This window comes from Solanum verrucosum, unplaced genomic scaffold (genome assembly GCF_900185275.1).
Source record: "Solanum verrucosum unplaced genomic scaffold, falcon-dt-bn FXZP01000220.1, whole genome shotgun sequence".
Taxonomy (NCBI): domain Eukaryota; kingdom Viridiplantae; phylum Streptophyta; class Magnoliopsida; order Solanales; family Solanaceae; genus Solanum; species Solanum verrucosum.
In genome coordinates, this window is record NW_026020308.1 from 1,425,232 (window position 1) to 1,438,959 (window position 13,728).

At 35.8% G+C, this 13,728-nt stretch overlaps 2 protein-coding genes across 3 annotated transcripts in view; one reads left to right on the forward strand and one right to left on the reverse strand.

The window, feature by feature from the left end:
- Positions 1 to 4,363: 4,363 nt before the first annotated feature.
- On the forward strand, positions 4,364 to 6,327 carry LOC125835143 (F-box/LRR-repeat protein 12-like). The gene is given in 3 exon segments (XM_049514281.1): positions 4,364 to 4,469; positions 4,582 to 5,652; positions 5,655 to 6,327. Coding segments are annotated over 2 exon segments (1,170 nt in total). The 5' UTR covers positions 4,364 to 4,469; positions 4,582 to 4,958; the 3' UTR covers positions 6,131 to 6,327.
- Positions 6,328 to 6,957: 630 nt separating this feature from the next.
- The window catches only part of LOC125835145 (peroxisomal membrane protein 13-like), a 49,385-nt gene continuing 42,614 nt past the window's right edge, over positions 6,958 to 13,728 (reverse strand). Inside the window, exons 1-5 of one of the 2 annotated variants that reach the window (XM_049514284.1) lie at positions 11,586 to 11,697; positions 9,865 to 10,101; positions 8,575 to 8,903; positions 7,743 to 7,835; positions 6,958 to 7,586 (exon numbers count right to left, since the gene is read on the reverse strand). In XM_049514284.1, coding sequence (XP_049370241.1) covers positions 7,356 to 7,586; positions 7,743 to 7,835; positions 8,575 to 8,903; positions 9,865 to 10,101; positions 11,586 to 11,613 — 918 coding nt within the window. In that variant the 5' untranslated portion in view covers positions 11,614 to 11,697 and the 3' untranslated portion in view covers positions 6,958 to 7,355. Of the gene's footprint in view, positions 7,587 to 7,742; positions 7,836 to 8,574; positions 8,904 to 9,864; positions 10,102 to 11,585; positions 11,698 to 13,728 lie in introns of those variants that run through there. The other variant, XM_049514283.1, reaches the window with a different exon arrangement.

The following is a 13,728-nucleotide window of genomic DNA, read 5'->3' on the forward strand; positions in this document are numbered from 1 at the left end:
TTTACGTCTACATGAACATGAGATTCACGAAAGATTCAAAGCAAAATCCGTACAGACACCAAAATCAAGAACTAATGAATGGCAAGCTTCATGGAAGAAGTTCTTGATAGACATGATGTAGTTAAGAGGATACGTTACCCTTTATCCGAACTTTCCAAATCAAATGAGCTTTTCGACAAAGCATATGGAACCAAGAGCTCACATAGCAGCTAACAATAATTTAGTTAAACATAACAAGGCAGATTTTGAGGTGTCATTACTAAAAGAAGACTTCAAGAACGTCTTACGTAATGGGAAAATGCCTCAAGCTTCGAAGTTACCTTCGTTGAATCTCTTTAATCAACTTGTTTCATTAAAAGGCTTAAAGACAGCAGGAGCAAAACTTAGGACAGACGTACTATAATGTAGTCTAACGGAGATAGTATCGTTCACCACGATACAGGTTTACCATCACATTGTGCAAGATTCTGATTACAAATTACAATTCTTTTTATTTATGTGATTTGTGTCAATTACATCATTTACCACTTCAACTTCAATGTCCTTTCCACCAAAGTCGTTGACTCATAGGAATAGATGGTGCATGTAATTTCCTGCACTTTACCTCTAATGACATGTTTCTCATCACCTAGAACAGTTCATTCTTCTTTTTCTTCATTTTTTGTAGTGTATTTTTACATAAGATTAATTATATAATAATGATCAACAAAAATCTATTCTTGATAAACAATATATCGTTTCTCAATTATTTGAATTTTAGGCGTAATTTGTATTACCCGAGAACTTTCAATAGTAACATGAAAGTACAGAAAGCTTAACAATCTAAAACAGCAAATACAACTCAGTCTAATATTAAAAAGTGCGTAACAATCACCTTCGATAGACCTTTATAGAATGAAACAGGTCACTATGTTTTGAAAACAATTGTCTTTTCCATGAAAAATCTTAAAGCTCCTTTTAATATGCTCGTCGATGTTATAGTTGAAACCGCAAGAGGAAAAACTGTGCAACTTTTATTGTATAAATAATTAGTTGACTCGAGAACTTGTTTCACAATTTGTTTCTATTTTGACTAAAGGTTGCAATTTAAACATTACCTTTATTGTTTACTTGATTAACACTAATTAATATTTTTTACAATAGAAAACACACTCACCATAAATTTGAAAATAAGTCCTGCAAATTCATCAAGAAAAAGTATAACCGCAAAGTAAACATCACAAAAATCCTAAATTACTTAGTATACTTAAATCATTGAGCCCTTCTCCTTTCATTTAATTTTAGCACAAAGAGGTTTATGTAGTGAACTTATACCAAGAGGGGAAAAGTCGAAGGAAAGCGAAAATCGAATGACTTTCACAGATTGACAAAATATAAGTGTATTACGTACTAACCTTTGAAAATTTTGCTAACATTGACTTCCTCTATGCTCTTCGAGTTTTCCTAATGCAATTGACAACTATAAAATTGACAAAAAGAACAGTCACATGTAAAGAATCTGTTAACAAAAGAGCCAAAACACTTGAGTAAATTCTACTTTATTCTGTGAAAGCTTCTCACCGATATTAGAGCAGAACTAAACCCTAGGAACTGAAACAACACATCCATTAGAACGGAATGTTATCGCAGATAGAAATCACGGGAGAGCGCAAACAGAGAGAATGGTGAAAGAAAAACTCAGAGAAGAACGAACTGAGAGAGTCGCAGAACAAAGAAAGGAAAAGGCTGGACATTCGGTCCTTTCATTGAAGAAGTGAAGAACTTCGTAGAAGAGAAAAGTCAGGAAGAATATTGTTATCACACTTGTAGTACACGTGTTGCCATAAAAATAATATAAAGTAATAAGATAAAATTAGTAAATTATCCTTAAAAGAATACAACTATTGGTGCATTTTGTACAACTGCATATAGCAGTGTTCGTATACCCTCAAGTGCTACTAATAATTAAGATAAAGAAGATAAAGATTGGGATAAAGAAGATAAAGATTGGCTGGCTAAGTATAAAAAGACAAGACACGTGTGACCAAATAGAGTACAGATGTCTCTATTACAATGAATTGGCCAAAAGTAATCTTGACAATACCAAAAATGTCCTTATTTGTCTCATCACATTTTCAGCACAAGGTACAATTATTTTAAGCTATGTTAGTCCTTTAGAAGTGGCACTTCTAAATAAGCACAAGATACAATTATTTTAAGCTATGTTAGTCCTTTAAAAGTGTCACTTCTAAATAAGGGTAATATAATTAGTAAAGTAAAGTAAAGTAAAGTAAAGTAATTTGCATCACATCCAAACAAGGTGTTATAAATTCCGATGCTGATGTGAGTGATTAACAATAGTTCCAATTTCTTATCTTCGCCTCTCTCCGGTACGGCCTTCGGATTTTGATTTATTATTTTTTTAAGTCTGGAAACGCCTTTATCTTCCCGAATTTGATAAATTTTATGGATTTTTTTGGTGAGATTTTGATGAAATTGTAGTTTTATAGAACCCAGATTTGTTAGCTGTAGCATGTCTACAATGAGTTCAATTGAATCCTGTGTTTTTCGGCAGATAAATAGGTAAAAAAATCACTACAAGCTCAAAAAATATTGTTTTTGAATCTATTATTTGTTTTTTCTCTCGGAGTTTTCATGTGTAAGTTGAGGATTGAAGAATTCCAGAACAATTTTTTGTAGAGGGAAATGCTCTATATTTTCACTTTGTTCAGCTAATCATTATACTGAGTTTTATGTAGTCTATTTGAAATTGTCAATGTGAAGAACAATTGCAAACTTTAGGTGTACTGTATTATCTATTTGATTCAAATTATCTAAAATCTGCGATGTGTATTTTTAAGTGCTCACCCACGACTCAGGCCAGGGGCGGGGTCGTGGAGCTAGGTGGATTCAAGAGGTTCAGTTGAATCTCATTTGTCAGATGATTATGATAGGTAAATAGGGGGGAAACAAATGTTTTTGTGTATACGTCAAATGTTTATCTATCTCTATGAGGTTGAGATAAGGTCTGCATACACTTTAACCTCCCGAGATCCCACTTGTTGGACTACACTGGGTATTATGTTGTTGTTGTTGTTCATCATATCCATTGACATAGGTCTGCATACATCCTTGTTAGAATCCCTTGCTCTGCCTCTGGTCATTCAAGCGTTGTTAAATCTTTCTCTTAGAATATCTAAACCCAAAATGCTGACTTATTGGAGCAAGGGGGACCTTAGAGCTATCTGTAGTTTACAAAATATTTCAAGTTAGAATGGGAATAAAGGAACTCTTTTGGGTTGTTATTTGCTGCTCCTTAGTTGATTTCCTTTTTCGACCCCTAATCCAACCTCTTAGTGCCATTTGGTTCAACGAATTAGGTGGGCTATCCCGGAACAAATTTTGTGATTAAATTTATCCCGTGTTTGGTTGGAGGTATTAGCTAAAATTAGTATTATTGTTTACCAAAATCTTAGTATAACTTATCCCATATAGAAGGTGGATTAATTATAATCTTGAGATATCATGGTTTGAACCAAATGACCCACCCCTTAGGAGAGGTTTTTGTCCAAGCTATTATCAAGCGTGTCTGCAGAATAGCTAGTGCTTTTGAAGCTCATCTTCCAAGATGAATTGTACATCTATTCCTTTGATACCATATACATATGTTTATGCCTGCGGATTATAATGTGGATCATTTGGAAAGACAGAAATAGGAGGCTTTTGAAGGGGTGGAGATGAACTTCGCTCGATTGAGGAGTTGTCTTCAATCCCTTGTAGTTTTTTTGGTGCACCCGTGTAGTTCTTGTTTGTATAGAGGATTGGGTGGCTTTTGGAGAGAACCATATATTGTAGGTTTCTCCTTTTAGGTATATTTCTTGTATATTGCCAAGTTGGCCTTGATATTACAATGAAATACTTTAACTGAGAAAAAAAATTACAAAAAATTCCAAGTAACACTACTATCACAGTTGGGATATTTTCAAGACTTCACCAAATGTAGGATACTTTTCTATATCCAGATAGTCCGGGCTCGAGATGAAGCTAAGCATACACATCAGTCTTGTAAATATTTTGTATCCTCGCTAAGATGTGCATGGCATATTTCTGACAAAATAGCTCCCGATGGTTTTATTGTCTAGCTACACCTTGGCATGCATAAAGTACAATTAAGTAGCTTTCATTAAGGGTTTTTTTTATTTCCTTTTGTTTTTTCTTGCATCCTTTGACTTAGGTCGCTATAAATCTATCTATCTTATGAGTGTACCTAGTATGCATTAGTAGTACTGCAGAAATTTGAGGTTATGTATTCATATTGAAGTGGACATATGCATGCACAAAGCATCTTATAATATATTGATGAGGTTGCAATTTACCTTTATTAATTTTGTAATGCTTGAAAACATTAAAATAGCCTCTCTACCTTCATAAGATATGGGTAAGGGCCGTGTATCCACCCTCCCCAGATCCCACTTGTGGAATTACACTGGGTATGTTGTTGTAGAGAAAATTTAATTATAAACAAAAGACAAGAAATTCATGTATGGTATGCTCAATGCTGTATAATGTCAACTAATATGCGGTTTTTCTTATTCTTTGCAGTGTTGGTTTGTGTGGCTAACCTCTCAAGTTAACATCCTCCAATCATTTCTCTTTTGGTATTGGTACCAAAGACGGTAAGTATAGTTAAAACTGACCATTGGGAACATTGACATTTTACTCTGGTTGATAAGTAAACTATCTTCCTAGTTCCTACTTCTTAGGGGACTTCATAGTTCAAAAACCAGATTTCTTTGCCATAAGTCAGTGATCTCATAGGTCATGCGTTTGAAGACTTGCTCTTTCTTTTTTCGAGTCGTCTACCTCTTCTAAGACTCTAGCATGTCTTTTAATAAAATTATTGGGAAGTCCTAATAAAAAAAAAGTTTATTGTGAACTATAGAGCTTCACACCCTTGCTGGAGTGTTAACTTGGTAGAAATGGATAATCCATCAGATGACTTCTCTGGATATATCATGCAGCTTCCTGACGATTGTTTACTCTTTATTTTCCAACACCTTGACTGTGGATCTGACCGTGAATCATTTGGTTTAACCTGTCGTCGCTGGCTTCATATTCAAAATCTAAATAGAAGATCTTTACAGTTTCAATGCTCTTTCACTATGCTTAATTTTTCATCGTTATCTCAAACTAACACCCGAATCAGTACATTACACTTATATAGGCTTCTGAACCGTTTCCAGAACCTAGAATCATTGTCCCTGTCCGGATGCACCAAGCTTCCAGATTCGGGTTTGTCTTTGTTACCACGTCATGGATCGAAACTGCAAAGTCTTCATCTAGACTGCTGTTTTGGGATAACTGATAGTGGTCTTTCCTGTGTGGCATCTGGCTGTTCTTTGTTGGTAATACTAAGTCTTTACCGGTGTAATGTTACAGATTATGGGTTAGAGGCCTTATCTAATTCTTGCCTAGCTTTAGAAGATCTGAATCTCTCGTATTGCTCTCGAATCTCTGATTATGGCGTAAGAGCTATTTCACAAAACTGCCATCGTCTTAGAGCAATCAGGATATCCTACTGTAGAAATCTAACTGGTGCTGGCTTTCAAGGATGTTCTCAAACTCTGACTCATTTGGAAGCCAATTACTGTAGGCTTGAACCTAATGGAATACGGAGTTCCTAAGTGGAGGTGGTATTGAATACTTGAGTGTGTCTAACTTGACCTGGTGCACTCGTGTGAATGGTCTGGTAGCTATTAACGTCGGATTTGCTGCAAAGTTAAGAGTGTTGAATTTCCGCTCCAGCAGAACGATTGGCGATGATTGTATCATGACAATAGCAAAGGGTTGTCCATCGCTTCAGGAATGGAACTTAGCAATATGTCATGAGGTCAAGATAGCAGGTTGGGAATCTATTGCATCACATTGTCATAACTTGAAAACACTACATGTGAATCGGTGTAGAAATCTTTGTGACCGTGGACTGCAGGTATTGAGAACCGGATGCAAACATCTCTCAATTCTTTACATCACCAGAAGTTCTCAGATCAGTGGTGTAGCGTTGGAAAATTTTAAACTTGCTAGAGGTAATGTAGAGGTCAAAGAAGAAGAAGTAATGTGTATTTGCCCTCATGGAGCCTTCAGGTTTTAATAGGTGGCGATAATCTTCAGTTCTTAAGCTGTCATGTCTCAGCAGACATTCTGATTTTACAGACTCGTGAGGAGAAACTATCATCCCAGTCAATCCAATTCGGATTCCCTGGAACTGACGTGTTACTCACCCGTCCACCACTGGAAACATTGTTTCCTGTCCAACTTGATGGAAATGCACGACAGTTGTGCCCACTGCACACTAGTATCAAGCTGCGTATAATTTCTTGTAATGTTTTCTTCCCATAAGAAAAAAAGTGATTCTAATAAATGCATGTAAATACAATGAAACAGTTGCTTGGTGCCAATTGCAGAACCCACAATCAGAGGTGTAGCTCTTCATGTGGCATGTAGGCCACAATGCAGAACAATTGTTTGATGCATGATAAATGGAAGGATTGGTATAGAAGAATAGTAGGGAACGTTATAATTAGTAGAATTATCTTTTTCTTTATGATTTCTTAAGTAATGTGCAAATGAAAGTGATCAACTAATACGGAACAAAGAGAGTACTAATACTAAATACATAAATGAAAGAAAAGGTCAAATTTGCCTGTTAGGTAAAGCTCAATGCTGTCCTCCATTTTACTACGGTCCAAAATAACACTTCTCTACTGACTAATGTACAAGGTGGAAAAAAGGTGAACTACTTTTTCATGTGAAATTTTTCCTCTTCCCATATTTGAGTCCATTGTTACCCCTCTATTATTCAATTTAGATCCGTTTTATCTTTCTACTACTCTAACATGAAAGAATTCTACTCTGCGTTTGAGTAGTTGTGCATCCATGTAAAAAAAAATTGTCAGAGCTGCTGCATGAAGGTCTACGTATAACAAATAAGATATTCGTCAAATAAATTGAGAACTTCGCATTTGGTGAATTTACACAAATGATGTAACAATGAAACATCTTATCGCCAATCAATGGAAATCATACCACATCATTTCTAGAACGATGTTGTTCAGTCTCCAAAACTGACGTGCACATTGATCTATAACAACCTACAATCCCACACAAATATGGCAGGGGAAGGGGGTGGGGTGGGGGGGGGGAGTCGAGATTATTATTCATTTAAATGCAGCAAATCAATCCAGCACGGTAAGCTGATTGGCTTTACATACGAGTACACCAGCATAGCTCTTATATATACTGTAGCTTTCAACAAACTGCAACTTGTTGTCAACGGCTTCCGATGGTAGGTGACATTTGTAAGTCACTACTCTATATCACTGTGCATTATCACCCCACACATCGTTCCATGCAGCACCTGGAGCAGCCTTAGGTCCCTCGATAAAGTTCTGATTACCACGAGGTTGGTGAGGACCAGGAAGTGCATTAGGGCCATGAGGTGCATTAGCGCCTGGGGGATGAATTTTATTGGCCTTTGTTTTGACCCCCAGCAATCTCAGCACAAATCTTGCCAGCTCTCCATATAATAACCCTGAGCGATCAAACAGCTGTAAAAAATATGTTAATGAATTATCATGTCACCATCCTATATACTTTTCCACAGAGTATTTGGGTAGCAAATACAGAACTCCATAAGGTAGTTAAGGAGGTATTGGTTGTTCAAGAACTATTTGGATGCAAGGGATAAATAAGTGAACATATACCTGAAGGAGTGCCGACATGAACATGTGAAATGCCTGGGTATTCTGGTCTATCAACATTGCAACGCGGCCAAAGAAAGTTACAACGCCTTGCATCTGCCACCATTAAGTAAAATAATATAAAACAATTAATTATCAATGGACAGAAGGCATTAATGATGTCTATAGAGTATAGACTAAAATACCATATGTAACTAGCAGTTTCAAAAGCATCAGGTGGTACTCGAAGGACAGCCCTCTCTCTCCTCACACCAGAACCTAAAATACGATACGTAAATAATTATTAATTTCATTTGCACCTCCTTGAACTTTTTGTTGATTCAAAGAGGCCTGCAAGTTCTTAGATACGTATCGACAAACCTACTAATTGCAGGCTAGAAAACCATTAGCGTCAAAAAAGAGAGATATCACAATTTATAAAAGCTTTGGGAGGATCTATTTTTCATATCAAGTTAAACTTAGGGAGGATGTTATTATCAAAAACATTGGGATCTACCTATAATTCTTTTTTTCATAAACTAAAAGTATCTCATCACAGAAACCAGTGAGCTGCAGGAAGCTTTTGAGATTTCACAATAAATCTCCTTACATTTCTCCCCTTTCCTATGTGATTCTCTCTCTCTGTATTTTGGAGGCCTTGCTCTATTACCAATTCACTTGGAGCTAATTTTAGACTGTTGACCAATCCGAAAACAAAAATTCAAAAAGAAGGCCAGCACAGTTTGTACTGGAAGTGCAGGGCAAATGAGGGACTTGTACACATCAAATTCACTTTAGGGTCCCCGAATATAAGTATAGAACAGAAATAAATTTATTTGGTACTGTTAGAGCTTACCACATGCATGAAGGAGACCCAAAAGCCTGGTGGAGAAGGTGGAGCACCATATGGATTATTTGGATCTTGGTCCCCATAGGGTCCCATGCCCATGCCGCCCATACCACCCATACCGCCCATGCCATAACCTCCCATTGAGCCACCATACCCACTATTGTACATTCCTCCACCATACATGCCACCGCCTGCAAGTCCACCATAACCTCCTCTGTACATACTGTTTCCATACAAACCACTTCCGTATGTGCTTCCGCTTCCATAGCCACCACCATAAGAACCATATGTTCCAGTTCCATATCCAGAATTATAATTCATACCTGTATTAATACCTGCATAATGACCCAATCAAGCAAATAATGAGATTGGGTACTCTATAAAAAAGGACTTCAATTGCAATAACTAACTTCAATTACTAGATCAAAACTTTCAATGATTGAGAAAGTTTCTTCACCATAAAAGGAAACGAAAAGAGTATGTCCATAACAACATTTTGATTTGGCTCGGTAAATACAAAGATGCCATTCATACTTACAGAGGACAAAGTATAAATAAAGTAGGAATTGGGTTGCAAATGAATTAGAATCAAGTAGCGCTTGATTCCTACGAATGGACACATAAGAAGAGAAGGTATACTGACTAGCAGATCGCATAACAGTTCAATGAAACATTCAATCAGAGGTTAAGTTGATTTAATAGGTGCATTAACTAAGATGAGTTCCAAAAGAGGAATGTATAGCTGGAGTACAAACTTAGACAACCTAGTAATTCTTTTTTTAAAAAGAATTTTAAAAAAGGGCACTGGGCATACTTATAATGTATGAAAGAGAATCAAACAGTATGATAAAATCGGAATATATTTAGGAAGAACTTGCCTAGTTAATGATGGCGTGCATGATTACATATCATGTATTGCATTATAATCCTGAAAAATCATATGCATGCACTCCAAAAAGCAGATATCATAATACACATCACTCAATAATCAACCTTTTGATGCTAGGGGACAAACATTCAGAACAAACAAGTGGACCTTAAGGATAAATTAGTTGTTATACTAACCAAAAGAGGCTTTTAATGCAAGGTTACTAGTATTTATAATATCAAGAGTGAACCTTAAGGATATAAAAGAATACAAATAGTTATTTACAAACCACAAAACAGCTGTGCTAGTGAAAAAGGCATCAACAGACATGTTTGTAATAATGGATTTCAGACAGCCAACCCTCTTGCTGGAAAAACAGAACAGGCACAAAAAAGAGCAAGAGGGAAAATTAACTAAACATCTCATACCTCCGTATGAGCTACCGTAAGTTTGCTGCTGCTCCCAAGGTCGAGTAGGTACAGGCCTTGCAAGTGTGCTATTATTAACAGCTGTATTCCTATTAGCAGTTGAAACAATCTCACCAGGCCTGGCTGTTCCAGATGCCTCTACTACGTCACTCGTGCTACCAGCAGAGGGGGGCTTAAAAGGTGCAGGGCCTGAAGAAGAACCAGCTCGTTCCCAGGGTTTTGGAGGTGGGCTACTACCTGCCGTGGAAACAAATGTCAAGTCAATAATACTCGAAAGAAAGTAAAAAGTAGAAAAAATGAGTTGGTCGAGAGTAAATTGTTTCTGTGAATACAACAATTTATCATTTCAAATACATATCTACTGTGAGAAACCAATAACATGTTAGATAGCCTTTAAATATATCTAATTAAACTGACCAAATAAATACATAGCAACTATTATTGTAAACAATAACTTTAGCAAAAATATGAAATTCTTTCTACCTAATTATTAATCTATAAAAAAAAAGGGTGTAAGAAATTGCTCGGTATCAGCTGCTAGAAATAATAGCTACACAGTATGTTTAACGAAGTTGCTTTGATTTAAATTTACTACTTCTTGTAATTATCAAATTGTAGGGTAGCCAATCATCTTATCAAATATCAACCGGAAAAGACATTTTAAGTGACTAATGGATGGCTCTAGTAGTATTGCATACTACTTTCTCTCTTTGAACACACAACTCTAATTTTTTTTCATGTCAGCTCCATCACTTAATCCTAAACTAGCTGTACTCAGCTATATAAATCCTTTATATTTATTTTGCTCTATTCTCGCCATTTCATTCCAATACTTAGTAATTTGACTTCTTGGACAACTCCAAGGAAAACGAAATTTCCCGTGAAAAAACTAGAGGCTTTATCAGAACCACATTAGATACAAGTATGGGAGACAAGATTAACAACTAAATTCTGCCCACCAGAAAATACAAATGTTGGCATCACAGAGTAAATTAAACATGTTTGATTGATCCCATTAAATCCAATACCAATTTTTTACACTTCAATGACAAATTAGTTTATTAATTCTGTATCTACTCTGCCTCAATTCAGGTGAAAATCATTCCAATATTAAATAACTGATCTTTTTTAAGACAAATTAGATTTCTTCTCAATATTTTATTTTTAATACATGTGGTGTCCTGACCAGCTTGCATGCACCTCCACTACCTCCCAGCAATGAATGGGAAGAAATCACCTAGTGTTTTTGTATCTGTTAGGAACTTAACCCGAGACCTCACTTCAACCACTAGAACACACCCTTGGCTGCTTTTTTCTCTTCTTTTTTTCAATGACAGTGGCGCCCATGCCAGCTTACACACCTCAGCTATTCCACCTCATACCTGATATCTCCCACCAACCCAATTACCAGATAGCTCTGCCCCCCTCGATGAGTTTACTATCGAAATTTGCACGGATATAAACGTAATTTAATCAGATAATTGGCACTTGACAACCCCCAAACATATGCCCTAACAACAATGAAACTCAAAATTGACCACGAGAGATCAAAATCCAAATCCCAAAACAACAAAAACTTTAGGTGATCTCCTTCAATCTATTCATTAAATTAGTCGCGGTACACGACAAGTAGGCCAAACACTATCTAAAAAAGGGCAATTGACAAAAATAAAACTAAACCCGCTAACGAAAAGATCAAAATACAGAGAGATTATGCAAACCTGACGGCTGTGGCGGTCCGTTTTCCATCAAATGGATCGAGGAGGAAGAAGAAGAGCCGCCGTCGATGACCGCTACGACGGAGAGAGAAAGTAGAGAGAGAGAAAGAAAAGAGAAATTTGGTAAGGGGAAAAAATTAAGCCTAGAAATTTATTAAAAAGCGATTTTATCTTTTCTTTGAAAGTACCAAGAAAATTCAGTTGACGTAGTAATTGACCATACTACCCTTCTAACCAATAATGACTCGGTGCTGTATATCCGTGCAAATTAACGTAAAATTGGGAGAAAATAAACTTACTTCGCCCCATCGCTAATTCTGTGTGTGGAATTGTTCCGCGGCGGCTTGAGAAAGACGAAATTATAAGAAAACCCTAAGTTGCTCCCATGGTGAGGGTGGTGGTTCGACCACCCGACACCATTTGTTGAGCCCTTTCCACTGCTGCATTTACTGTCGAATTTTCTATTGCTAGAGATCTCAATTGCAGCAGCTATATGCTTTCCCTTGGTTAAATACGACTCTTGAAGTCTTCTTTTCTTAAAGAAGAATACTACCTAAAGCAATTTGGAGTTAAAAAGTTTGTATATGGGAAGATCAACTTCCTTACCGTTCGTTCTATTAGTCTTCTGCTTTAGTGTTAAATCTGCCGAAGAAGGAGGGGTGATTGTGGGTGGGTTCTTTTTAAAATAATTTTATTTTCATTATACTCCATCCGTCCATTTTTATTTGTCATGTTGTGTTTTTCGAAAGTTAACTTGACTAAATTTCAAAGTTAAATTAGATTGCTTTTTTTTTGTTTACCCTCCCTAGGAGCTCCCATCCCTTTTGCTTCATTCGCAACCTTCGGGTTGGAAAGTGAGGGGTGCTTACCATCCGAACAACTCTTTCTCGTCAAATTAGATTGCATTAATTTGATATTTAAACAAAAAAAAAAATTAGATATTCAAAAACTATACGAAAAGTACTATAAATTGTAAGTTTTTGCATATCAATATGATGTAAAATGTTGGTCAAAGTTTTTATAGTTTGATTCTAAAAAAGGATACTAGTCCTATATATACTAGTAGGAATATTTTTAAAATTATTAATTTTTTACGCGTTTTGATTTTTTTCGTTTCTTTCTTTTTGCCACGACATTCTTTTGGATGATATTAAATTCAAGTAAAATAAAATTAGGAGGGTAAATAAACGTACATGTAATTAAAATGCTTTTGTTTGAGAAAATGATATCACATACTCTCTTATAATTTGAATAATATATCATGATGCTATAAATCTTTTTAATTTAACTATTATATTCTTTTGAACTAAGTTTCCCCGGCAAAAAAATTATAAATTAAAATAACATTTATAATTTATAAATAATTGACTATAAAAATCTACCCAATGTCCATTAGCCGAAAAAGGAGGGGTGATTGTGGGTGGGTTCTTTTTAAAATAATTTTATTTTCATTATACTCCTTCCATCCACTTTTATTTGTCATGCTGTGTTTTTCGAAAGTTAACTTGACTAAATTTCAAAGTTAAATTAGATTGTTTTTTTTTTTTTTACCCTCCCTAGGAGCTCCCATCCCTTTTGCTCCATTCGCAACCTTCGGGTTGGAAAGTGAGGGGTGCTTATCATCCGACACATGTATACAATTAGCCATTTTATACATTTCGATATAAAATGTGTTTGTATAAACCGAGAGAAAAGTGCATATATAAATACAAATACATATATTTTTGTCCTATATACTTATAATTATACAAATACAGATCTTATTATACAAATTACAATGTATAAATGAATTTATACACTGAACAATTTGTATAAAATTAGATGTTTGTAGCGAATTATACAAATCAAAAGCTCCATAGCAAACATAAAATTTGCTATGGAGTGCAATTATGCAAACTAAAATCCATTAAATTTGGTGGAATCCAAATCCCAAAACGTCCTGATACATAGCGTTTCGATTTCGAATACATCCATCAACGTCCTAATACATCGCGTCTCAGATTTTGGATACATCATTCAACGTCCCGATACATTGCGTAAGACCGTAAGTGATGTATCTGATTGGTACATCACGTAAATTGATGTATATGACTGATACATCGCGTAAAATAATGTCCGATACATTGCGTATGTCTCGATACATCGC